This window comes from Littorina saxatilis, unplaced genomic scaffold (assembly GCF_037325665.1).
Source record: "Littorina saxatilis isolate snail1 unplaced genomic scaffold, US_GU_Lsax_2.0 scaffold_423, whole genome shotgun sequence".
Taxonomy (NCBI): Eukaryota; Metazoa; Mollusca; class Gastropoda; order Littorinimorpha; family Littorinidae; genus Littorina; species Littorina saxatilis.
The window spans coordinates 35000-62348 of record NW_027129422.1 but is presented as its reverse complement, the minus strand read 5'-3'; the positions used below and the strand labels follow the sequence as shown (position 1 = coordinate 62348).

Sequence of the window (27349 nt, the reverse complement as noted above, 5' to 3'; positions counted from 1 at the left end):
AACCTGCAAGCTGAAGACTGTCAAGGTCACCTCGAAGACGAGCCATTCCACTTTCTACTACTGGCGCCCCATCTCTAAGCTGACCGTGCTGGTGAAGGCAGACCCGGACACCCAATGACTTTTCCAGTGAACTTTGCTGTTTCGACAGACCGTTTGTATATGTTTTGGTCTGACGTAATCCGTTCGCCTTTTTGACAGGTGGCGCTGTTTTGATTTGGGGAGAAAATTTCGTCTTAATGCAAATATTTTGTGACTTTGTGATTTCTCTCCATTTGTATATATGTTTTTGGTTCCGCATTTTGGAACGAAAGCTCTTGACAGAGGCAAGCGCTTAATGAATCGGTTTGTTTAGTCCTTCCCGCGTGCGGATGCCTGTGCTTATGATTAAGACGACTGAAGATGTTTTTCTTTTGTATTTTGTAGGTTGCGACTACAGTCTTTCATACTGAGTTGCGGGTTATGTAAAGGTGTAAGAATAATGTTGACACGATATGTTGACAGTGACGGACTGACGAAATATGATGTTACATTTGTTGAAAGAACACGTGTGATTTTTAGATTGAGACTCATAGAGAGTGCGTTTCGAACAGCTACGTTTTGGATAATGCCAAAAGGATTCTGTAACGTTTCGGATTTTTGTATTTTGAACCACGTATGAGAGTGCGTTTCGAACAGCTACGTTTTGGATAATGCCAAAAGGATTCTGTAATGTTTCGGATTTTGTTTTTGAACCACGCATGTATTCGATGATTTTTGTTGATTTTTTATGTTGACTTTTGTAAAGACTAAGATGTCTTCGAGGGGGGAATGTGAATGCCCCTGCTAAGGAGCCTTCTGTGTATTTAGATTCTTTTTGTTTTGCTTGTGTTTTTTAGTCATGCTTTTAGCTTGACTCGCATGCGACTTTCCGTGGTGGTGGCTTCCCCTTTTTGTTCTTTCACTTTTATTATCTTATTTCACTTTTGTCCCTATTTGTTCCCATTTTGCAGCCACCTCTGTAGGTTCGCGTGCGGGTCTAGCTTGCTCTTTATCCTCTAGTTTTTCTTTATTAAGTATGAGCGCCCTGGTACGAACTTTGTTTTGTTTTAATGACGTTAAATATTGTAACGAACTAATTTATAAACAAGGTAGTGTGGCCGGCGTTTTTCTGATATTAATTTCATGTGCCTGTATGGCTCACGCTGGACAGCCTATGGAGTTTTCCCCGGAGAGCACGGGACGCATGTTTTGCAACAGTAATATTGTAGTAACGCGCAGTATTTTTAGTTCACCTCTGTGGTGGATAGCCTGTATTCGTCGTCACTTACTGGGAAGCCGTTCACGGAACAAGATGTTTTAGGATAGATAGATTTTTTTTGCTCTGTTCCGGGGCCCAGTGTTTTCTGCCAGCCTCCAGTTTTGTTTTTAAGTTATTTTGTAGTTCAGGTTCAGTTGCTCGCCTTGAGTCTGTTTTAGATTATTGATGCTGTCAAAGGCGAGTATCCATTTCTGACTATGTTTCTTTATTTACCGAATTCGTGTAATTTTAGTTTTGAATCTTTGTCTTCTGTCTTCTGTCCGTTTCTGTGTCTTCTGTCCGTTTCTTTGTCTTCTGTTCGTTTCTTTGTCTTCTTTCCGTCTCTGTGTCTTCTGTCCGTTTCTTTGTCTTCTTTCCGTTTCTGTGTCCTACGTTTATTCTATGAAGGGTTTTTCTAACATATTTTTGTCTTGGTGATTTTTTATTGATTTGCCGCCATCTTGTTTCGGCCGCCATTTTGTCGTCCATCTTTGATGTTTATGTTTTTAGGACACCTTTGATGTTTAGTTTGATGTTTCGAATTCTAAGTTTAGTTTTTTCTTTCTATCAGTTTCCATCGCTCCGCGCTTCTCGCTCCGCGCTTCTCGCTCACCGCTCCGCGCTTCCCGCTCACCGCTCCGCGCTTCTCGCTCACCGCTCCGCGCTTCCCGCTCACCGCTCCGCGCTTCTCGCTTCACGCTTCTCGCTTCTCGCTCCGCGCTTCTCGCTCCATGCTCCACGCTTCACACTCTACTGTTCTGCACTCTCACTCAAACTAGTCCTTTCTACTTCACATTTTAGCTTTAATTCACTTTCTAAACTTAGATTAGTTTTTCCGCCACGCTCCGATATAGGTTACTTAGCCTCTCCATAGATTTATGTTTAGCCTTTTATATATTGATATTATGAGCTGATTCCGAATTACTATGACATCGACAAGTATGACCATATTCACAATAAACTTTAATTAATTTTCCAATTCTAGTGTTCGTTTTGTTTTGTGAGCGCGTCGGTTCTTTATAGCACCAAAATTACATCCTCCAGAATTTATATAAGCCATCACAGAATCTTACAGCTACTCAAGGGCAAGCACATATACTATATAGATATATATATAACAAAATCAAGGAAAAGAAAAGCCTAACAAAACATTTCAAGTGGCAATGAAAAAAAAATTTCATACTCGCCAGAGGCTTGTGAGTCCCTTGATATTCATCCGCTGGGTCTTGACTGAAATACAAGCCATATAAAAAACCACTCGTGTTGTAACCTCTGTGAGACTTACCAATTAAAGGTGATAATTAACTTCAACCCATTTATATCTTCACACATGTGTATATTAAGTTCAGCCTGGAAGGGACCTCAGGAGTAATGTTCTAGTTCTCTGTACTGCTCATGATGACCACGTCGCTGGAAAAAAAATTATTCTCAAAACATTTTATTTTTTCAGCAATAGGAATTTTGAGAACTTGCATGCAATGCTATAACTCCTATTGTGGCATCTTTTTGCACTCTATTTACACCCCCGGTATAGGGGTGTGTATAGGTTTCGCTCGATGTGTTTGTTTGTTTGTGTTCGCATATAGATCTCAAGAATGAACGGACCGATCGTCACCAAACTTGGTGAACAGGTTCTATACATTCCTGAGACGGTCCTTACAAAAATTGGGACCAGTCAAACACACGGTTAGGGAGTTATTGGTGGATTAAGATTCTACAAGGACTTATAGAGGCACATATTAATGTGTTTGTTTGTTTGTTTGTGTTCGCATATAGATCTCAAGAATGAACGGACCGATCGTCACCAAACTTGGTGAACAGGTTCTATACATTCCTGAGACGGTCCTTACAAAAATTGGGACCAGTCAAACACACGGTTAGGGAGTTATTGGTGGATTAAGATTCTACAAGGACTTATAGAGGCACATATTAATGGTCAAAGGGAAATAACCTTCTCAGTTGGTGGCAGTGAGAATGGTTATTTCCCTTTGACCAACGGGGGTGTTTTTCCTACCTCGGAGGAATTTCTTGTTCACTTTGATGTCAGAGATTTCACCAAGTTGTAATTCGAAGAGATTGAGGTTCAAGAAGCACCTTGTAACTGAGTGATGTGCATATTAAATATAAACCTGTTTTTCATTGGACAGATTGCTGATGCGAGGAACAGAATTGGCAGCGTACATCTGGTTCTACCAACGTTTCTGTCTGTATGAGCTTCCTTGGAACAGTCCTTGGACTTGGATCCTCTGTTTTCTGGCCACTGACTTGGGTTACTACTGGGTCCATCGCTTTGGTCATGGTATATTGTCTGTGTATTGTGTGTGAGGGTGTGTCTTTCTGTTGTCTATCAATGAGCGCTTCTGGGGTGATAACGCGAGACAAAATCGACTCCTGTGATCTTGCCGCGAGGTGGCGCCAGTTACCAGCCGAAAGAAAGAGGGGGCAGAACCTCACCAGAACCGACCATTGTCTGTTTTCCGTATAAAATGCACGACTTACACACGAACTGTTAGTGTTAGTGTTACCAAACCGATATGCTATTTGGGACCAATGCAAGTTTTTTTCCTTTCTCTTGTGATCTTGCCGCGAGGTGCATGGCGCCAGTTACCAGCCGGAAGAAAGAAGGGGCGTTAAACCTCACCAGATCCGACTATTGTATTATTATCTAGTGTGTGCATGTGTTCTTCTATCATTGTCGTTCCAATCGTCTGTGCGTGTGTGTGAGTGTGCGTGTGTGTGTGTCTTTCTGTTGTCCATCCATATGTCCATCGATCTATAGCTATCAATTACCGTAAAGTACCTTGTAAGCGCCCAGTATCGAGTAAGCGCCCACCCCCCACTTTTAGTCCAAAACCGTGCATAGGGTATAGTACCTTGTAAGCGCCCACCCCCCACTTTGCACCATTGAAATCAGGGGTAATAAAAATTCCGCACTTGATCTGCTAGTTTTGTGAATGATTTCCCTCCGCTCTTGCAAACCATATCAAACGCCTGCAAGTCAATGATTACAAGATGCCGCGGATCAAATCGTACACCGTTGCATTTAAGCTGTCAGCTCTTGACTATTTGATTAATAACGCCAATGGAAATGTGTCGCAAACAACAAGTGAGTTTGGGGTAGATAGAAAAAGGATACGAGAATGGCGAGAGAATCGCGATACCCTGTTACGTCACCAGGCCGGAAAGGAAAAGAAGAAGCTCTCTCTCTCTCTGATCTCTCTCTCTCTCTCTCTGATCTCTCTCTCTCTCTCTCTCTGATCTCTCTCTCTCTGTGATCTCTCTATCTCTCTGTGATCTCTCTCTGATTTCTCTCTCTCTCTCTCTCTCTCTCTCTCTCTCTCTCTCTCTCTCTCTCTCTCTCTCTCTTTCTGCCGAAAACAGTCTTTGGCCAAGTAAAATAGACAAGAAAAGGATGCGACGACATTTGTCTCCCTAAACTCTTCTAATGACAATACGAACAAGAAAAACAATGGAAGATGAAAAAAGAAAGAAGATATGATTACGAAGAGATCAAAGATCACATTTCTTACTGAAAACTGCTCGTGCATAGGGTGTAGTACCTAGTAAGCGCCCACCCCCTACTTTGGGTCGGAATTGGTGCACAGGGGGGGTGGGCGCTTACAAGGTACTTTACGGTATCTGCCTGTTTGTCTGTCTGTTGTCCATCCATATGTCCATCGATCTATAGCTATCAATTATCTGCCTGTTTGTCTGTCTGTTGTCCATCCATATGTCCATCGATCTATTGCTATCAATTATCTGCCTGTTTGTCTGTCTGTTGTCCATCCATATGTCCATCGATCTATAGCTATCAATTATCTGCCTGTTTGTCTGTCTGTTGTCCATCCATATGTCCATCGATCTATAGCTATCAATTATCTGCCTGTTTGTCTGTCTGTTGTCCATCCATATGTCCATCGATCTATAGCTATCAATTATCTGCCTGTTTGTCTGTCTGTTGTCCATCCATATGTCCATCGATCTATAGCTATCAATTATCTGCCTGTTTGTCTGTCTGTTGTCCATCCATATGTCCATCGATCTATAGCTATCAATTATCTGCCTGTTTGTCTGTCTGTTGTCCATCCATATGTCCATCAATCTATAGCTATCAATTATCTGCCTGTTTGTCTGTCTGTTCCTTGAAGTTAGTACTTTGCTTTTAATATTGATAATGATAATGATGTTTTTCTCTCTTTGTTTATTGTTTTGTATTTAAGATACAAAAGAATAAAATGTGATTAAAATGTGCTTTTAATATTTGCACAGTACTTAAACATCTTTGCGCTTGACATACTATCTGTTTGAACTTGTTTCCTGTTTTCAGAGGTGAACATAATGTGGGCGGGCCACCAAACGCACCACAGTTCAGAGGACTATAACTTGTCTACAGCGCTGCGACAGTCTGCGCTTCATAGATATTTGAATTGGGTAAATTGTCAGCTTGTGTATTTAAAAGTGTGTGTGTGTGTGTGTGTGTGTCACAGTGTGTGTGTGTGTGTGTGTGTGTGTGTGTGTGTCACAGTGTGTGTGTGTGTGTGTGTGTCACAGTGTGTGTGTGTGTCACAGTAGTGTGTGTGTCACAGTGTGTGTGTGTGTGTCACAGTGTGTGTGTGTGTGTATGTGTGTCACAGTGTGTGTGTCACAGTGTGTGTCACAGTGTGTGTGTGTGTGTGTCACAGTGTGTGTGTGTATGTCACAGTGTGTGTGTGTGTGTGTGCGCACAATTAAGTAAGTATAAATATAAGCATGTAGAGGAAGAGTGTTGGGTTGCTTGTGTGCAAGTGTGTATGTCTATATTGGTGTTTATATGCACATATGTGCATGAACGTCATTCATCAAGTCTTGTATAAATTTGGACTGCTTGCTGTTTGCACACATCATAAACCGGATATGAAGTTCTTCCCTTGAATCAAGCGCATTCTGAGTGCGGAATCCTCTTGCTCATGTATTTGCATGGCGGTAAGGAATCTCAAAATATCCTGTTGTATGGAATTCCACAAGGCTTGAAGGAAATCTATCACACGCTTTCCTTCTTTGCCACTACTAAAGCAAACGTGTGCAAGATTGTATGTTACACGCTTTGGAGCATGTGCAAGAACGGATTCAAACTCGAAATCGTCCCTCCAAAAGCCCCAAAATGCACGCACGACTTTTATTTCTCTTGCTGTTATCGTTTCTTCTCTTTACACATTCTTCAACGCTGAGAATATTGAAAACGGCATCCCAGACGACAGTAGGCATTCTGTGTTTCCATACGCGAATTTAGCTGTCCTTGCAACGTGGCTCGCTCAGGAGACTTGTTAGTCTGAATCTAGAAGGACAGAGTTATGAACATAAATGACAAAGATTCCGGAAAGAACAAACATTTCGTGGATGCAGACACAGAAAGACGTCATGAAGATTGTGATGCTTCAAAAGATACAGACTGTGACGATGACTTTGACGTCATTCACATATACCGAGACGTCATTCATAGTTGTTCGGTCACTTTCGTCAAAAAGTAGATCTCTCCACAATGGCTGCTCCTGTGTTTAGGTTTATCAAGCCTGAGTACGCAAAACGTGTTTGTTCTCTCCTCTGTTGAAGCTGTGAGACATAAATGCTATTCCGACTTGGTCGTGTGACAGAGTTTTCTTCCACACTCGATTAGCTGATGTCTAACTCAGCCTGACGGCTTCGTTAGACAATCAACGTAATCTCGTGTGGAAGAAAACGTCTGTCACACGACCAAGTCTGAATAGCAGGTACTATCACATCTTGTTTTTATAAGACGCAGATGACAAGTTTAACTCTGAATGCCCCAGAGATCGCCTACTAGAGAACCCAGGGTTTAGTCTGGGAGAAAAAGGCAATGGGACATTAATTGTCCCCCTCAACCAAATTCAGATGGGACATTAAATTGCATGAAGGCAAGAAGCGCCCAGGAAAGAGGGCTGTACACGTTTTGACCAAAGATGCAAAATGGTGCAATATGGTGCCATCTGAGAATTAGCCGCTATATCATGTTATCTCTGTATGTGTGTGTGTAATCCGATGTAAAGTGTACATTTGGTGGGTGCAGTGGTACGTAATCTCAATGCGCCCTTTGACACACTGAAGGGAATTGTGATGGGACATTTTCAGATATAATGCGCCAGTGGCGCAGGGCGCACTAGTAAATGAAACCCTGAGAACCCTTATTGCCTTTAAAACCGCTTTAAAAACCCACCTGTTCAAACTCTATCTGGAATAATAGACAATGATCTCTACCTGTCCTGGGGCTGTACATGATGTATGTTGTGTGTGTTTTTTTAAGTTGAGATTTTTCAATGTTAATTCATTGTACATGATTTATTGTGAGTTGTGCATCTATTGCATGGTATTTATTATATTGTTCATAAGTGGATAATGTTTTGCTGTAAGTTTATTGTTACATTATTTTGTTAGAATGTATATATTTGAAATTCAAATTGTATGGTTTTATTTATAGTTAATATGTAAAGCGCAGAGAGCATAGTTTATTGTGGTTCGCGCTATATATGTATATAGCTGTCATTATTATTATTATTATATCGAGATCCCAGATTGTCAGGGAACGCCCACTATATATACACCATGCTAACTACATGTACTTTCACTTTTGATTTCATATATCACCTACAGTTATGCAATATTCTGTTTCTATCCTTGTCCTGCCACTGGCTTGAGCATTTAGAGTTTTGGAAAACTCACTGTGGTTTAACTTTGCTATGATTTTTGTTTAAGTCTGAAATTGACGGAGTTACTTCCCGTTTTATTGGAAATTTATGCTTAAGAGATGGCGTCATTCGTGTACCTGTAAAGGGTAAACTGAGTTGTTTTACCTTTCCTTTTCAGTTTTTCTACCTACCCATGGCTCTGTTCATCCCACCTACTGCGTTCCTGGTTCATATTCAATTCAACCTTCTATACCAGTTCTGGATACACACAGAGGTGATTCAGATTGTATGATGATTTTGTCGAGTAGACAAATTTCAGAAATGACTGTGTGGTACGTTTTCATGGGTTGTGTAAGAGTTACTTTTCCTTGGGAACACTGAGGCAATTAAACCCAAGTGACACTGGAGTCAATTAACCACTGACTGACATTATAGTGAAAAAAGCTCAGATCTGTGTTTTTGGCTTTGTCTGCTCAGTACTATGCAGAGATGGCCAAATCTCAAAACTTTAACTCGCCAGCCGGGCGAGGAACTTCAAGAAAGTCACTATAGCCCGCCAGAAAATTCGCTGGTTCTGCGCCTGCAGTAATTATATGGCTTTGAAATTATATTACAACCAAAAGTGTTCATTTGACCAGAATTGTCACTGCACTGGCCAGCCGGGCAAGTTGCCCATCGCATTTTTTATTCGCCCCTGGGGATTGGGCAGATGATTTGGCCATCCCTGCTACGTACGCTCTTTTGGTTTAAGAGTTTGCATGTCAGAGCTGGCCATCATACTACCGTACTCAATCCCGAAGCGATCGCTTCCATCTGTGCACATATAGATCTTTGACATTTAACCTGTGTATAGACACAGCACTCGCTTGTGTTTGACCCGTACTACGAGTGTCATGTGTGTTTATTTGCCTCAGTATGTGTTTCCAAGGAAAAGCAACTCTTCCACTACCACTGACATTAAACAAGCTCCCATTGTCTATTCTTTTTGCACCGCCCTGATATGGCCCTTCGTGGTCGGCTGGGCGTTAAGCAAACAAACAAACAAACAAATTCTTTTTGCAGTTTTGTATCTTTTGTTTGGTCATCAAGAGAGAGTGAAAAGTAAAAGTTTAGAAAAATATGTGGTACAAGTATATAAGCTCCCCATATATGCGGAGAAAGGGTGCCAAGCGGGGGGGGGGGGGGGGGGGGGGGGGACTGTGTGTGTCAAATCTCAAACTATTGCGGTACATGTATATCATTTGTTGCATCTCAGACAAGAGGATCCTGCTCTTATCATAGATTTTCATAACTGCAGATTAGTGAACACTACTAGTTTTTTGGTTTTTTTTAATTTTTTTTTTATTGTTTGTTTTTATTTCAAGGGCAGGGGATCATGATTATAAAGTGATGTATATATCATTGTAATTTCGTTGATTTATAAGTATGCATATCTTACTTGGATCATACTTTGTGAAACAGTTGGTGGACAAGATAGGTCCCCTGGAGTACATTCTCAACACACCTAGCCATCATCGCGTACACCATGGCCGCAACCCTTACTGCATCGACAAAAACTATGCCGGTGTTCTCATCATCTGGGATAGAATCTTTGGTAGGATTTTCTTAGGGTTTTTACTGTGTGACTATTATGGTCAATCCGTGTGTATGTGTGTGATACATTTTCAATTCAATTCAATACATTACTTTATTATCTGACTGTCAGACAAACAGACATTTTTCTTTTCGCTCGTTTACACAGATATTACATCGCTCTCAAAACATATAATAAACACATAGAATTCATCTGCACATATAGTCACATTATGTATCGATTGGAGATTGGATTTCCCTTCTTTGAGTCATGTGACGTCAGAGGCCGACAAAACTTTATAATTTGGCTTTTCAGGTTGACCGAAACTTCAAAGGAACTCAAAAAAATAAACGTCATGTGTTTGATTGCATGTGTGTGTGCTGTTCAATGTCAAAACAACAACAAAGTGAGTACATGACGTGTGTTTTGTAGTTCCTTTGAAGTTTCGGTCAACCTGAAACGCCCAAATATGAAGCTTATGTGTTTGATTGCATACATGTGGATTGCATGCATGTGTGTGTGTGCTCGTTCAATCGTCAAAACAACCACAAAGTCATAAGTACCTGAAAGGAATTCGATCGATACATAAATGTTATTTGCGTGTTTGACCAAAATATGACATTTTACACAGATCTCGACAGTCATTGTTCACCTCGACCGCTAGCGCGGTCTCGGAGAACAATGACTGTCTCGATCTGTGTAAAATGTCATATTTTGGTCAAACACGCAAATAACGTATAATATCCAAAACCACACACATGCTTACCTGCACCCTCACATACATTCTGTAAAATTGCCTAAATATTTTGATGTGTGAAATGTTGAATTTGAACGTCCAGCGTATTTATACCCTGAGCTAGACTGTCTTTTGGTGGTTAATATATTGCTACAGAAGAAGGTTTTATTATTATCAATATTCTTGTTATAATGACGATTTTCAGGTACCTTTGAGCCAGAAGGAGAGAAAGTGGTGTACGGTCTTGTTCATCCTCTGGAAACATGGGACCCAATATATGGACAGGTATTATTGGCTGTGTTTAGTTAAAAGGGCTCAGTGCAATTTGTTTCTCTTATTTGAAGGGATGGGAGGGTTTTTAAATTGTTCACTTTGTGATATGAGGAAGGCAATACAAAATATAAGACAATGCTGAATAGAAAATACTGGTGCTTTTTGGAGCTGACTCGCCATTGTACAGACACTACTGGTATGGTGGCTCCTCATGGGAGATAACTCCATGTGGAGCTCCAATAGATGTTTGGAAATAACTCTGTGGGGTTTGTATGGGTTGTGAAAAAGTGAATATCCTTGCTTTTAGTAAGACAAACATGCTCCTTTCAGACACACCCCTCGCAAGTGACTGGCCCGTAGATTATTGTTCACTCAGCGCTGAAAGTCCACAAATGCGGCACTGGCCTTTGGCTAGTGTACTTCTCATAATTAACTAGCCAGAGAGCAAAGTTTACTTGCCAAACCAACCGTTTGTTTCAGCAACTTTACTCGCATTTGGCGAGTAGATTAACATTTCTACTCGCCATTTACATGTTTCTACTCGCCATATGGCGAGTAAAATACTCGCCACTTTCAGGCCTGTCACTTCAAGCAATGGTATTCACTCGTTCACAATTGCCCATACATGCCCCGACAGAGTTATTTGTGGAATTCATCTAATTTGAGGTATGATTGTACTGCGGTACCTGCAATGAAAGGACGCCTCTGGTGAGAGGACGCCTCCCAACAAAGGACACCTGTTTGTTTGTTCATGGGCTGAAACTCCCACGGCTTTTACGTGTATGACCGTTTTTACCCCGCCATTTAAGCAGCCATACGCCGCTTTCGGAGGAAGCATGCTGGGTATTTTCGTGTTTCTATAACCCACCGAACTCTGACATGGATTACAGGATCTTTTTCGTGCGCACTTGGTCTTGTGCTTGCGTGTACACACGGGGGTGTTTGGACACCGAGGAGAGTCTGCACACAAAGTTGACTCTGAGAAATAAATCTCTCGCCGAACGTGGGGACGAACTCACGCTGACAGCGGCCAACTGGATACAAATCCACAAAGGACACCTGTCGTCCTTTGTCCAAACTATACCTGTCATGACAGCTAGGCCACCTGTAATGTAGGGATTTTTCGGCTGGTTCCACTGTTCCTTCATCACAGGTACTGCTGTACGTCACATTGAGATTTATTTATTTTTATTTTTTTGTAACCTGAAAAGAAGAAATTATGCTTCAGACTTGAAATAAGTCTTTATCTCAATTACGTTCGTTTGTTTCCTTGATTTTTGCTTTAAACCTGCGTTTTTGTTTGTTTCACAGTTTTGTCAGCTGATTCACATCATCAGGACTGCCAGACAGATGGATGGCTGGAAGAATAAATTGTCTGTCATTTTTTGTGGACCCGGCTGGGAGCCAGGCAGACCAAGACTGGGCCTGCGAGAAGACTTGCCTGAGGTAAGGGATGTACATGTGTTTGGTGCTTGCATGGTTTAAAGGCACACTCCTTCCTGTGTAAACAGTTCGTCTCACCGTCTCAAATGGGACGGGGATGTAGCTCAGTCGGTAGCGCGCTGGATTTGTATCCAGTTGGCCGCTGTCAGCGTGAGTTCGTCCCCACGTTCGGCGAGAGATTTATTTCTCAGAGTCAACTTTGTGTGCAGACTCTCCTCGGTGTCCGAACACCCCCGTGTGTACACGCAAGCACAAGACCAAGTGCGCACGAAAAAGATCCTGTAATCCATGTCAGAGTTCGGTGGGTTATAGAAACACGAAAATACCCAGCATGCTTCCTCCGAAAGCGGCGTATGGCTGCCTAAATGGCGGGGTAAAAACGGTCACACACGTAAAAGCCCATGAACGAACAAACAAACCGTCTCAAATACGGCGCGCCAGGCTTATGCATTGGATAAGATCGACAATCCCTCCACTTGGTCACATTCCAAAAATGAACATCCTGGGTGCTCTTTGTGCTCAGTGGGAATGTTTGGATGAATTATTAAGTTTGTAAATTAATTCATCAAATAATTGCAACTCACCACATCAAGCAGACAGGGTGTTGATTTTGAGTATGTGGCCATGTGGAGTGATGTGGTTTTATCACATGAAAAAGCTGAGATTTGAGACGGTGAAAACAAACTTTGTTCACGGAGTGTGCTTTCAATAGAAGTGCAACAGTAACTCTGGTTGTCGCTTCTAGCTTAGAATTGATGTGTTGTGTAGAGTGCATGGGTGGTGAGCTTTCTTTGCATGTATCAAGTTTTGTACCTGTTATGATATATATGTGTGTGTCATGTGGGTGTGCGTTTGTAAGTGTGTGTGTGTGCATGGGCGTGTGCGCGCATGTGTGTGTGTATGCAAAGGTTATGTGTGTGTATTTATGGGAATGCAAGAGGAAAAATGTTTAACTACATGTAGTATTGGATCTCACTACTGGCTTGCATTTCTAATGACAGCTTGCTCTCTCCCCCCCCCCCCCCCCCCCCCATCTCTGAAGATGGCTAGCTCGATATGGCTGGTGTCTCACTGTGTGTGTGTGTGTCAGTGCATGTACGTATGCTTTTGTGTTTAAATGTGCGTCATTTACAAAGACACAATAGCTTTGTCAACACACTTACATCTGATGCATTTTATTTTTTAGGTGAAGTTGCCAGCTAAGAAATACAACTGCAACTTACCGTGTTGGGGGAATCTGTACATTTGGACACACTTTCTGCTCCTCCTTTCAGCCAACGTCGTTGTGAGCTCAATTAAAAAGGTAAGGGTGTATTTTATTGTGTAAAATGAAAGTGAAGGCTGATAAAAACTGTACATATTGTGAGGATAAACTTGATGTATTGGAGCATTTTTTCTTTGAATGCCCAACCGTGCTCAGGTTTTGGAAATATATTGAAATGTACATATTAGTAAACATTGGCGAAAGAATTAGGTTGAATGTTACAGATGTGCTTTTTGGTATTAAAAGTAACAGCAAAAATATGAAGAAGATTAATCATATTATTTTAATCGCAAAGATGTGCGTAAGCATTTTTTAAAAACCGATTCACGATCAACACTGGAAATTATTTTTGGAAATCATGTTGTTTTGAGATTTCGTTAGTCTGACGTTTTATTAATTAGAAACAAATTGTTGATTGTCTCTGATTTAAGATAAAGCATGTAAATGAGAAATTATGTGTACAAACAGAAAACATACAGTTACCATGTTTGTTATCACGTGTTTATTGATTGATTTAAAAAAAAAAAATAAATAAATAAAAATAAAAATAATACATACACCTTCATGGTTCCGTGAATGCAATACACTTATAATTGTCAAGGTTGTGGAACATTTTCGAGAAACAAGAACTGAGAATTAAGAAGTTTGGGACTCCCTAGCACAAGTTTTCTTCTGATTAGTTGTTACTTAATGATAGATTGATTGTTCATTGACAAGATGCCGGCCTCCCAAGCGGAAGGTCGTGGGTTCTAATCCTGGTCGCGTCTGGTGGGTTAAGGATGGAGATTTTTCCGATCACCCAGGTAAACTTATGTATGGACCTGCTGGTGCCTTTATCCCCAAGCACAATGCCAAGTGCAAAGATCCTGTAATCAAGTTGTCAGAGTTTGGTGGGTTACAGAAACATGAAAATACCAAGCCTTTACATCATCCGAAAGCAGCGTTTAGCTGCTTGAATGGCGGGTTTAATATATATCATACAGTTAAAAACCCATGAGTCTTCTTCTTCTTCGTTCGTGGGCTGAAACTCCCACGTACACTCGTGTTGTTTGCACGAGTGGAATTTTACGTGTTTGACCGTTTTTTACCGCGCCATTTAGGCAGCCATACGCCGTTTTCGGAGGAAGCATGCTGGGTATTTTCGTGTTTCTATAACCCACCGAACTCTGACATGGATTACAGGATCTTTTTCGTGCGCACTTGCGTGTACACACGGGGGTGTTCGGACACCGAGGAGAGTCTGCACACAAAGTTGACTGTGAGAAATAAATCTCTCGCCGAACGTGGGGACGAACTCACGCTGACAGCGGCCAACTGGATACAAATCCAGCGGGCTACCGACTGAGCTACATCCCCGCCCCTAAAACCCATGAGTGAACGTGGGAGTTTCAGACCAAGAACAAAGAAGATGAAGAAGACGAAGTTCATAGCAGTTACTTCAGTTCGCTTTTGGTCGGCACTCTGTCCACCTGGATTGTTTTACACTCTCTCTCTCTCTCTCTCTCTCTCTCTCTCTCTCTCTCTCTCTCTCTCTCTCTCTTGTCTTGCATGTGTCTTCCTAATTACTCTTTCTTACCTTTGAATTTTGTTTGTGTTTTTGCATGTTAATACAGTATTTACAGTACAATACAATATAGTACAGTACAATGCAATACAATGCAATACAATAATACAGTCGGAATTGGTTATGACATAACCGGTTATAATGTAGATCGGTTATAAAGTACTTTTTTTTTCTTCCCAGCCAGCGCTTTTCTTATTTATTACTAAAAATGAATCGGTTATAACGTAACCGGTTATAACGTATATATTTGTTGTTCCCACGCCACAAAAAGAACCGGTTAGAACGCGTAAACGTATTCAGACATCATAATAAAGCAGCTCTTCAGAGTTATAGGCTATTTTCTAACAGTGGTCAAAATGTAGGATTTTAGTTTTTTCGCTGAAATGCATTTCTTTAAGACACTATAACTGATCAAGGTATATTTTCCAGAAATAATTGTATTTTCTTTCAGTATTCGTCATACTATTCATGAGCGACTTTTATGATTTATCCCTCCAATTAGAGGGTTTGTTTGAAATCAGATTTTTTATTGACACCTCGTTTTATTTTGCAAATTTCAAAAACTCGTTAAACAACATGTTTTTACGAAAATAAGAAAGACGTACATGTTGCAACTACTTTACATACCTGGATCCTCTCTCTCTCTCTCGCCCTCTCTCTTTGTCTCCCCCCCCTCTCTCTCTCTCTCTCTCTCTCTCTCTCTCTCTCTCTCTCTCTCTCTCTCTCTCTCTCTCGCCTTCCCTCTTTGTCTCCCCCCCCTCTCGCTCTCTCTCCCCCTCTCTCTCTCTCACTCCCTCTCTCTCTCACTCCCTCTCTCTTTCTATCTCTCATGTCCGATTATGACAGTACCCTCTAATGAAAAGGTCAATGATAGGACGAATATGACGTTTGCAACAGAAAACAATTACTTATTTGACCACATTTTACCATATTAACGTTAAAAAGGGGGGAAACCGGTTATAACGTATTGTTTCCTCTTATCTACACCGATCTAACCATTTATAACGTAGACCGGTTATAACGTATAAAAAACAGTTTTCCCTGAGCTATGTTATAACCGATTCTGACTGTAGTACCGTAATACTTTAGTTGTTATCAGAAGTTGAGAAATTATACAATAGTGGCTGAAACATTGTAAATCTTCTTCTTCTTCTTCTTTTGCGTTCATGGGCTGAAACTCCCACGTACATGCACATGTGTTTTTGCACGTGTAGATTTTTACGTGTAAGACCGTTTTTACCCCGCCATTTAGGCAGCCATACGCCGCTTTCGGGGGAAGCATTCTGGGTATTTTCGTGTTTCTATAACCCACCAAACTCCGACATCGATTACAGGATCTTTTCCGTGCGCACTTGGTCTTGTGCTTGCATGTAGGGGGATAAGGCACTAGCAGGTCTGCACATGTCTGCACATAAGTTGACCTGGGAGATGGGAAAAATCTCCACCTGAACCCACCAGGTGCGGCCGGGATTCAAACCCACGACCTTCCGCTTTGGAGGCCAACGTCTTACCACCAAGCCATTGCGCCCGTCTATTGTCAATCAATTGTCGTGCTTCTTGTGCGTGCAGAGTGTTGGACCGGTGAACGTTCTGATGTACATACTGTTTGTCCTCTTCTCTCTCACAAGTTTTGGAGCATTGTATGACAACAAGTAAGTACCAGGACAGCAATAATACAGTGGAACCCCCTTTTAATTTAAGACCCCCCAATTTAAGACTCCCTCCTGTTTAAGACCTTATTGTTTTTTCAGACTTTCTGTTCTTAACCTCTGTAAAGATTTTAGTCAAGCAGTATGTAAGAAATGTTAAGTCCTTTGTACTGGAAACTTGCATTCTCCCAGTAAGGTCATATATTGTACTACGTTGCAAGCCCCTGGAGCAATTTTTTGATTAGTGCTTTTGTGAACAAGAAACAATTGACAAGTGGCTCTATCCCATCTCCCCCTCTTTCCCCGTCGCGATATAACCTTCGTGGTTGAAAAAAACGTTAAACACCAAATAAAGAAAGAAAGATGTTCTTAACCTCTGTAAAAGTCCCCCCATTTTAAGACTCCCTCCTTTATAAGACCCGATATCTTCAGATTTGTTGAGGTCTTAAAAGGGGGGTTCCACTGTGTTTTTGTATTTCCCCTTGAGATTTTTTGCTCCCAGATGTATCGTTGCTTGATTTTTGCAAGTGTTTTGTGTTGTTGAAGTTTTCATGGCACTCTTAAAGTAAGGGTTTCTGGTGAATTTGAGAAAAAGGAGATCAATTAGGGACATTTGTTTGTCTTCAATAGATATTATTTGAAATAACTCATCAGGTTTTTTTATGAGTTGCAGAAGAGTTATTCCCCTTAAAACACTGCGGTATGACTGATTTGTTTAGCCTAGCGATCTGGGTCACACAGTGCCAACACAAAAAAAATAAAAATCCAGTGTGCATTTTATGTCGTGTTTAAGAGAATATTTCTCATGGAGAATGATTTACTTAATCTAAAGCACGACAAAAAACCATTAAAATCGCCAAGAACAGAGTTACGCCAAAATTCCACGACGATGTCGATATTGGGAGCTCCGATGTGTACCGGTATATGTTTGAAAGAAAAAAGCATTGTAAGCCACTCTGCACAAGATACACGTTGGAGCTTCTTCATTCAATGAGACCCCTAGACCGCTTGGCTCTCAATCACATCACTTGCCTCAGTGTTTTAAGGGCAGAGATTCTCCCAAACCCCATAAAATATATTAATGGTGACAGAGTTTTGTTAGAACATATTGTCCATTAATGAAGACACACCTGCTATGATTTGCTCGAATATGTGTGACTACAAGCAGCAGCATTATCCGGGGAAATTCCTTTATAAGTATGTGGTAAACATAATCAGCTTGATAGTCAAAATACTGTTACGGTTAGAATAAAAAGACAAGAAAGGTAAGTTGTTGGAACGTTTGTTATTGACAAAACAATATGACTTAATTACAGTCACAGAGATTTCGACCCAACGGTCTTTTAAGTGCACAGACAAACAAATATTAATGAAACAAAAAAGACTTAGCTCGCAAAAGGTGCAGCCGCTTGTGGATAAGACACAAGCGAGGCATCCTTGTTAAATACTGTTCAGGTTAGTTTGATATGAATAAAAACATTTTCTGATAATTATATATTCATGCACAGCATGTTTTGTTAAAATTGTTTCGTTTTGTTGCTGTGCAGGAGTTATGGACGTGCCATGGAGTTTCTGCGCTGCTTCATCTGTTTGGCTGCGGGTCACATGTTTCATCCAATGGAAATGCAGCTTACATGGCAGACCGTGCTGTATGCCATGTACTTTGTGTCTGCGTTGTTCTGGGGCTGTCTGACGCTCAGCAACTTCCAATTCAGAGTGTACAAGAAAAAAGTCCAGTAAACTTAACAGCGACATTTTTGCACCCAACACCAAATATTGTCTTGTATAGAATTTGAAAATATGTACATGAATACAGTGGAACCCCCTTTACAGACCTTCAAAATCTTAGAAAAACGTACAGTGGAACCCCCCTTTTAAGACCCCCCAATTTAAGACTTCCTCCTTTTTAAGACCTTGTTTTCTCAGACTTTCTGTTCTTAACCTCTGTAAAATTACCCCCAGGCCATTTTAAGACTCCCTCTTGATTTTCAAATATTTTTGGAGGTCTTAAAAGGGGGGTTCCACTGTAGTACGAGTTGTTTTTTGCTTCTGTTCAGAATGGACTTTGGAGGCCTTTTTTTTCTAGCCTGCATCTGAGAAAGAGTGGATATCGTTTGTGTGGCGCCGAGAAGAGTATGTGTCACGCGTAGATCTATGCCTTGATATTTTTACTCTGCAACCAAAAGTCTGTTAAAACTATCTCCACAATTCTTTCCCCATTTCAGCCATTGTGCATCTTGTTTCTTCAAGAAATGTTTTTCTGGTTGTCTCAAATGGAACTAGTTATGAGTTTTTGATCATGAGAATGATTAATGTTCATTGCAAATGTCTTTGATTCTTTTTGGCATGGAATTTTTGTTAGGTACATTTTTGAATATTTATCCAATTAAGAGTTTTTGATCATGAGAATGATTAATGTTCATTGCAAATGTCTTTGATTCTTTTTGGCGTGTAATTTTTTGTAAGTACATTTTTTTTTCCAATTAAAAACAAGGTAAACCCATTGTCTTTCATTTAAAAGTTTAGCTCTTCCTGTATATATATACATGCACGGATAATTTTACAGTATTTTTTTCTATTGATATTTATATATATATATGTCTGGTTCCTCTGTAAATATGAAGTTTGAGCCTGCTTCTTTGGGGTCACTGTTGTCCTATTGTCTTTCATATGAGTAGGTAGCCCATGTCCGCATGTAGTGTTAGCATGGCGATGGGAACGCAGAAGAAACGGATCCAAAGGTTGTAAGCAAGAGTTGTACCGGAGATGAAAGGACCACATTGGGACCCGTAGCTAAAACTGTAAGAGTGTCCCTACATTGCAGGTGGCCTGTCATGCCAGGTACTCCCAGTAAGGTGATACATTGTACTACGTTGCAAGCCCCTGGAGCAAATTTTTGATTAGTGCTTTTGTGAACAAGAAACAATTGACAAGTGGCTCTATCCCATCTCCCCCCTTTCCCCGTCGCGATATAACCTTCGTGGTTAACGACGTTAAACACCAAATAAAGAAAGAAAGAAAGATGCCAGGTACGATTTGCTCAGGGTAATTATAGACAATGGTGTCTTACATTTCAGGTTGGACCAAACTATTTTTCCAGACATTACTGCATCGTTTACCAAGTAATACCTTCAGAAACAAGAAATTCCTCCGAGGTAGGAAAAACACCCCCGTTGGTCAAAGGGAAATAACCATTCTCACTGCCACCAACTGAGAAGGTTATTTCCCTTTGACCATGTGCCTCTATAAGTCCTTGTAGAATCTTAATCCACCAATAACTCCCTAACCGTGTGTTTGACTGGTCCCAATTTTTGTAAGGACCGTCTCAGGAATGTATAGAACCTGTTCACCAAGTTTGGTGACGATCGGTCTGTTCATTCTTGAGATCTATATGCGAACACAAACACACACCCAAACAAACAAACAAACACATCAAGCGAATCCTATACACACCCCTATACCGGGGGTGTAAATACAAAGATCTTGTGATTCTCAATGTCACTTTGGTTCTTTTGTCTCTGTATTGTGCAGAGTGAAAACGTTGTGTTTATAAGATGTCTTGACGGAATCGGAACCATGGTGACAGAATTTTGGGTATGTTTTAAACAAGAGTTGCCACTCCTGTTGCAGGCCATGTGACTGGATTGACCTCAATTTGGCAAATGACCAGAGGTCATTGCAATCAAGGGTCAATCCTGTCAAATAAACTGCAACTAAACGTGCAACTTTATGTTGAAGGAACCTCTCTTATCATGTTGATTATCTTGAAAATCACTGTAGTTTCGATCTGGCTTTTACGGTGGATAAGAGCCGTCCTTACACTACGAAACATGGCAAATATAACATATGCTTAGCATAGATACCCACGTTATGTCCCAAATAGTCGCCAGTACTGTGGACAGAAATAGCAAGTTAGCAAGCAAGTAAAGCTACGAAACACACCCAACATGCTACAGTATGGATGCTTTTTGTGCAAAATACGATTTTTTGGCAAAATAGCCGGTGTTAAAAAAAATAACTCGGTCAGTTAGTATTGTCTGTGGAAGAGTTTGCCCACCTTTGTTTCTTTAGAAATCCTGAGGCAAGTCTACAATGTTGCGTGTAACTTGCCTCAGTGTTTCTGTGCAAAAGCACGAAAAACGAGGGTTAGACTAGACCTGTTTACCAGTACGATTTGGGCGTATTTTGTACGCCAAATTATTATCGGTACGCAAATACGCGACACACGCACAAAATACGCCTAAGAAAAAGTCTAGAATACGTTTTCCGGTGTTGGTGTGCTGATTACGGGATGGTACAACTGATACCGGTTTCGGTCGAAGGGAGATAACCATGACAGCGAGTCTTCAGCTGTGGAAACCTTGTTCAGTTGTTGGCATGTGCGATCCAGTTTACCGGTGTTGGTGTGCTGATTACGAGATGGTACAACTGATACCGGTTTCGGTCGAAGGGAGATAACCATGACAGCGAGTCTTCAGCTGTGGAAACCTTGTTCAGTTGTTGGCATGTGCGATCGTCTGGACAATCGTGGCAAAATGAAGCGGAAAAATGTGCCAGTTTCGGATGACTGTACCAAATCTAAACAGCAGAAGCAGCAGATTTTCTTGGAGAAATATAAGAAAGAGCCAAGAATTGTGGAGTCTACTATGGGGAAAAGTCATGCACACTGCAAGTATTGTAAATCAGATTTCTCCGTTGCCCATGCTGGGAAATATGACATCGAACGACACTGCAGTTCCAAAACTCACCTGGACAAGGTTGCTGCAAAGAAATCCGCTGAAAGCTGCCAAGGAATTATGAAGTTCATTCCCGCAAAGCAAATCCTGCCAGAAGAAAAGGCTGTAGTCCGTGCTGAAGCAATGTTTTCTGAGATGATTGTAAAAACAAGTCGCGTAAGGCGAAAATACAATATTTAGTCAAGTAGCTGCCATAATTCAGCAAGACCGTATACTCGTAGCATCGTCAGTCCACCGCTCATGGCAAAGGCAGTGAAATTGACAAGAAGAGCGGGGTAGCAGTTGCGCTAAGAAGGATAACACGCTTTTCTGTACCTCTCTTTGTTTTAACTTTCTGAGCGTGTTTTTAATCCAAACATATATCTATATGTTTTTGGAATCAGGAACCGACAAGGAATAAGATGAAAGTGTTTTTAAATTGATTTGGACAATTTAATTTTGATAATAATTTTTATATATTTAATTTTCAGAGCTTGTTTTTAATCCGAATATAACATATTTATATGTTTTTGGAATCAGCAAATGGTGGAGAATAAGATAAACGTAAATTTGGATCGTTTTATAAATTTTTATTTTTTTTTTACAATTTTCAGATTTTTAATGACCAAAGTCATTAATTAATTTTTAAGCCACCAAGCTGAAATGCAATACCGAACCCCGGGCTTCGTCGAAGATTACTTGACCAAAATTTCAACCAATTTGGTTGAAAAATGAGGGCGTGACAGTGCCGCCTCAACTTTCACGAAAAGCCGGATATGACGTCATCAAAGACATTTATCAAAAAAATGAAAAAAACGTATGGGGATTTCATACCCAGGAACTCTCATGTCAAATTTCATAAAGATCGGTCCAGTAGTTTAGTCTGAATCGCTCTACACACACACACAGACACACACACACACACACATACACCACGACCCTCGTCTCGATTCCCCCCTCTACGTTAAATTATTTAGTCAAAACTTGACTAAATATAATGAACTTCCAACTGTCAACCGCAGATGTTATTTTACGAACTTCATCTTTTCATTATCAATCTGTTTGGAAGACACTAGTTATAATGCAATAAACTGACAGGTAAATAAAATTGTTTTACTTTTATCCCTGTTGTATTTGAAGGAGTTAAATTCTGAAGGTGTTCACAAGGCATGCTATTCTTACACAAACACGTTTGCACCCACGCGTACATTTTCCCTAGCCCATATGGCTTTGCTTGCAAAGTACACCAACTTTTTGGAAAATACACTCAACTTTTTGGGAAAGTACTCTTGCCTCGGGTTTAGGGTAAACAGGTCTGGTTAGTAACTCTTTCACAACCGGCACGGTTGGCCTAGTGGTAAGGCGTCCGCCGGGAGGTCGTGGGTTCGAACCCCTGGCCGGGTCATACCTAAGACTTTAAAATTGGCAATCTAGTGGCTGCTCCGCCTGGCGTCTGGCATTATGGGGTTAGTGCTAGGACTGGTTGGTCCGGTGTCAGAATAATGTGACTGGGTGAGACTTCTGTCTTGTGTATGTCAAAGTAGCACCGCCCTGATATGGCCCTTCCTGGTCGGCTGGGCGTTAAGCAAACAAACAAACAAACTCTTTCACAACCGATAAAAACCCGACAGTTTCCGGAATTTGTCTAACCTATGTAGCTAACATAGATCTGTGTCTGGGAAATTAATTCAGTGACAAATGACACTGAGGTTGAATTGAAGTATGTGGAAGGATGCTCTTATAGTAAGTAAAAGCCTGCAGGAGAAATCAATCTATCCTGATTTAGAAGATGGTCTATAGAAATCAAGAAACAAGAAAGGTAATGTTGGAACGTTTGTTACCAGGCAGAAGAAACAATCAGCCAGATAAGTTTTCGTTGGTAATTGTTTGTCTGTGAACTTAGAAGACCGTTGGGTCGATATATTTGTGAATGTATTTTTTTATCAATAACAAACGTTCCAACAACCTACCTTTCTTGTTTTTTGATTCTGAATTTTGGAACGTTGGCAGTCTCTTTGTTTTTGGATTTATTTAGATGGTCTATAAGTTAAAGGAAGGTGCAGTTATGTACATTTACGACATAGCTAAAGAAGTGTAATTCCTGGATGCTAAGTTTGCAGTGATGTAGGGTTTATCAAGTCCTAACTCCGTCATAGTTTTACTTCTCTTGTTTAACATGTTTTTCTTGAAACAAACGAGATACTGTGTGGTTTGTTCAGTGTTATCAAAATCAGAGTTTGTACTGACAATTTGTCCCTGAACTATCGGTTTGTGATATTATTACTACTTTAAGTATGTGTAATTATTGTGTAGTTATGTCGAGGAAAAAAATCATGACTTCAACAATTAGCTTTATGCAGGCATGGGAATTGTCCGCCGAATGGCGGATTTCCGCCGAATTTTTTTTTTCTTTCGCCGAAAATGCAAAAGTGTCCGCCGAAAAAATAAAGGGGAGAGGCACACAAAAAAAGCACCGGTTACTTTGGCCTTTGCGCAAAAGCCCGCGAAAACTTTCCGTACTTTGTTCACGCACTGCTACCGCCCGCCTCAGTTATTGAACTATTATGTTTGAAAGTAAACCAGATTGCACAGATTGTGTTACAAGTTACATTTTCCTGTTTGTCTCAACAGATAAATTTTTTTACAAATTTAAACCATATATAATACATGTAAGCAAAATTTGGTACATTTTTGTACTAAAAACTCTGATTCTAAAAACAGAATTTAATGGCAAACTTGGAGCTCAGATGACACCAGATTGCACCATCTGGGTTCTTTGGAGAAAAAAAATTCCGGGGGGGCATGCCCCCGGACCCCCCTAGTAAGGCTAGGCGCTTCGCGCCGTCGACTTGACGCTTCGCGTCTTCAGTTATAAATTTTCCGCCTTTTTTACAATTTTCAATTCCCATGCCTGTTTATGGCCGGCATGGTCTTATTCATACTTTTACAGATGAATAAATATGTTTTAAAAATGCCACTGTATTTGGCTTATGTCATTATCCCAGAGGTGTACGTGTGTGTGATAGTGTGAGCGCGCATGTGCATGTGTGTGTACACGTGTGTGTGTGTGTGTACGTGTGTGTGTACGCGTGCGCATATGCCGGGATTATGTTGGTGTGTGTATCATTGTGTGTGTAGGTTTCTTCTTCTTCTTCTTCCATTTAACGCCCAGGGTCAAAATTCTGACTATTAGTGGCGCATTGAGACTTAATGCCGTGTGAGTTGGAATTTGTTTTTACTTTATTCCAAGTCCCACGGGTATTTGATGGACATTTTTATCTATGCCTATACAATTTTGCCAGGAAAGACCCTTTTGTCAATCGTGGGATCTTTAACGTGCACACCCCAATGTAGTGTACATGAAGGGACCTCGGTTTTTCGTCTCATCCGAAAGACTAGCACTTGAACCCACCACCTAGGTTAGGAAAGGGGGGAGAAAATTGCGGCCTGACCCAGGCCTGAACACGCAACCTCTCGCTTCCGAGCGCAAGTGCGTTACCACTCGGCCACCCAGGTTTTCATGTGTGTGTTTGTCCACTCAGCCCGTTCTGTCTACCTCACTGTCTAAGCTCCCGCTCTTGCTTTATTGAGCAGGTTTGCTTAGTTTGCAGTAACTTTCTCTGATAAGACCGGTCAGTGATGGGTGGCCGAGTGGTAACGCACTTGCGCTCGGAAGCGAGAGTTTTGCGAGTTCGACCCTGGGTCAGGGCGTTAGCAATTTTCTCCCCCCTTCCCTAACCTAGGTGGTGGGTTCAAGTGCTAGTCTTTCGGATGAGACGAAAAACCGAGGTCCCTTCGTGTACACTACATTGGGGTGTGCACGTTAAAGATCCCACGATTGACAAAGGGGTCTTACCTGGCAAAATTGTATAGGCATAGATAAAAATGTCCACCAAAATACCTGTGTGACTTGGAATAATAGGCCGTAAAAAGTAGGATATGTAGGCTGCGATCTGCTGGCCAATGTGAATGCGTGATGTTTTGTGTAAAAAAAAAATCCATCTCACACGGCATAAATAAATCATCCCTGCGCCTTGAATATGTGCGCGATATAACTTGCATAAAATAAAAATTTAAAAAATAAATAAATCTCGGCGCTTAGAACTGTACCCACGGAATACGCACGATATAAGCCTCATATTGATTTGCGGCAAGATCACACGAGAAAGGAAAAAACCTTGCATTGGTCCCAAATAGCATATCTGTTTGGTAACAGTTCGTGTGTAAGTCGTGCATCTTATACAGTAAACAGACAATGGTCGGTTCTGGTGAGGTTATGCCCCTCTTTCTCAAGTTTCGGCCGGTAACTGCAGGCGCCACCTCGCGGCAAAGATCACAGGAAGTTGTCTTGCGTTATCACCCCAGAAGCGCTCATTAAGCCGCGAGAGGGGGAACTCCGAAACTCGAAAACTATACTACCCAAGGATAGTTGCGCTATATTCATAAGGTCCTATCTTACGGGCTAGTCCTTGCTACAAACTTGCACACCAACAGACGAACGAACAACTAAAGAAATAGCCTGACAGGCAAACAAACGAAAGATCAAACAATCAAAACTAATTAACAAAGAAACAATCTAAAGTAAAACCGCAGAACAATAAAACAAAATATTCTCAAGGAAGGTTAACAATGATGAAATACACCATCATAGTCATACAGACAGACAATGTATGGAATGATTCATCAGAGCAGGGACCTGTCTATGATCAGAGACATACACGTAGACATGTCTCTGGATTCATTAAATGCTTTTTTTAAACTTAACAGTCTAATACTGTCCGTCTTTTCGTTGGTACGAAGAAAAGAATTGGGCAGAACTAACTTGGCAGCTCTGCTCTGGAGCGACTGAAGTTCGGCTTCTTCAAGTGAACCTCACTACACCCGTCGTAGACTTATAGAAACGTAATCGATAACTTGGGGCTTGATGTGGGCATGGTAAAAGAGTTTTCTTGTGTCTAAATTAATAACGCATTGTAACTTGAATAAAAGAAAACGTTTCAGTCTAGCAATTTTCTTGCAGATTTCATCCATTTGAGTCTGCCGGCATTTGAGATTATGATCCGACACTGAACAAGTCCCAGTAAACGGTGCTCTACTATACTTGCTCAGACAGGGGGGTCGGCCCGCTATTGCGCGGGGCCGCTATTGCGCGAATCTTTAGGGTTAGGGTTAGGATTAGGGTTAGGGTTAGGGTTAGATTCGCGCAATAGCGGACCCGCGCAATAGCGGCCCAGCCCCCAGACAGGTGCTCATTCAGGCTGAGAGTCATTTAGTTAGTGTCTCTGGTCAATCGAGTGTTTTTAATACTACCTTATAAACAAGCCCGGGTAACCCTTTCAAATTATGTGCCTGTTGTTTAACAAAACCAACACACCTTTCAAGCAGGAAACTACAAAAATGAACACGACCTTGAAGTCGCTTGCGACCTTGTCCTACTGAGCGATCGTTCACCCACACTGAGAGGTTACCCCCTGAGGCGACTAACGGATTCTGTTTCTCCTTTTACCCTTGTTAAGTGTTTCTTGTATAGAATATAGTCAATGTTTGTGAAGATTTTAGTCAAGCAATATGTAAGAAATGTTAAGTCCTTTGTACTGGAAACTTGCATTCTCCCAGTAAGGTCATATATTGTACTACGTTGCAAGCCCCTGGAGCAATTTTTTGATTAGTGCTTTTGTGAACAAGAAACACTTAACAAGTGGCTCTATCGACGTTAAACACCAAATAAAGAAGAAGAAACACTGAGAGGAGGGAGACAGCTTGCAGGCGGCCTTTGCGGTGACCAGCGCAAGAAGAGGTGCAGTCAAGACTGGGGAGCTTTGACTCAAACTGAAGTAATGTGTCTAATGTGGGTTGCACTCGTTACTAAGGTGCATTTGCACTCTAATTTGGAGTGGGTCGGGTTTGTTTGTTTGTTTGCTTAACGCCCAGCCGACCACGAAGGGCCATATCAGGGCGGTGCTGCTTTGGATATATAACGTGCGCCACACCGGCACAAGACAGAAGTCGCAGCACAGGCTTCATGTCTCACCCAGTCACATTATTCTGACAACCCCATAATGCCAGACGCCAGGCGGAGCAGCCACTAGATTGCCAATTTTAAAGTCTTAGGTATGACCCGGCCGGGGTTCGAACTCACGACCTACCGATCATGGGGTGGACGCCTAATTACCACT

General features: G+C 41.2%; 1 protein-coding gene across 1 annotated transcript in view; it reads left to right on the top strand.

The window, feature by feature from the left end:
- LOC138957685 (alkylglycerol monooxygenase-like) overlaps window positions 1–24147 on the top strand; it is a 39580-nt gene extending 15433 nt beyond the window's left edge. Inside the window, exons 3-11 of the mRNA XM_070328747.1 lie at window positions 3424–3575; window positions 5604–5707; window positions 8135–8230; window positions 9418–9550; window positions 10471–10550; window positions 11850–11984; window positions 13168–13284; window positions 16379–16461; window positions 18006–24147. Coding sequence (XP_070184848.1) covers window positions 3424–3575; window positions 5604–5707; window positions 8135–8230; window positions 9418–9550; window positions 10471–10550; window positions 11850–11984; window positions 13168–13284; window positions 16379–16461; window positions 18006–18198 — 1093 coding nt within the window. The 3' untranslated portion in view covers window positions 18199–24147. The remainder of the gene's footprint in view (window positions 1–3423; window positions 3576–5603; window positions 5708–8134; window positions 8231–9417; window positions 9551–10470; window positions 10551–11849; window positions 11985–13167; window positions 13285–16378; window positions 16462–18005) is intronic.
- The last annotated feature ends 3202 nt before the right edge of the window (window positions 24148–27349 follow it).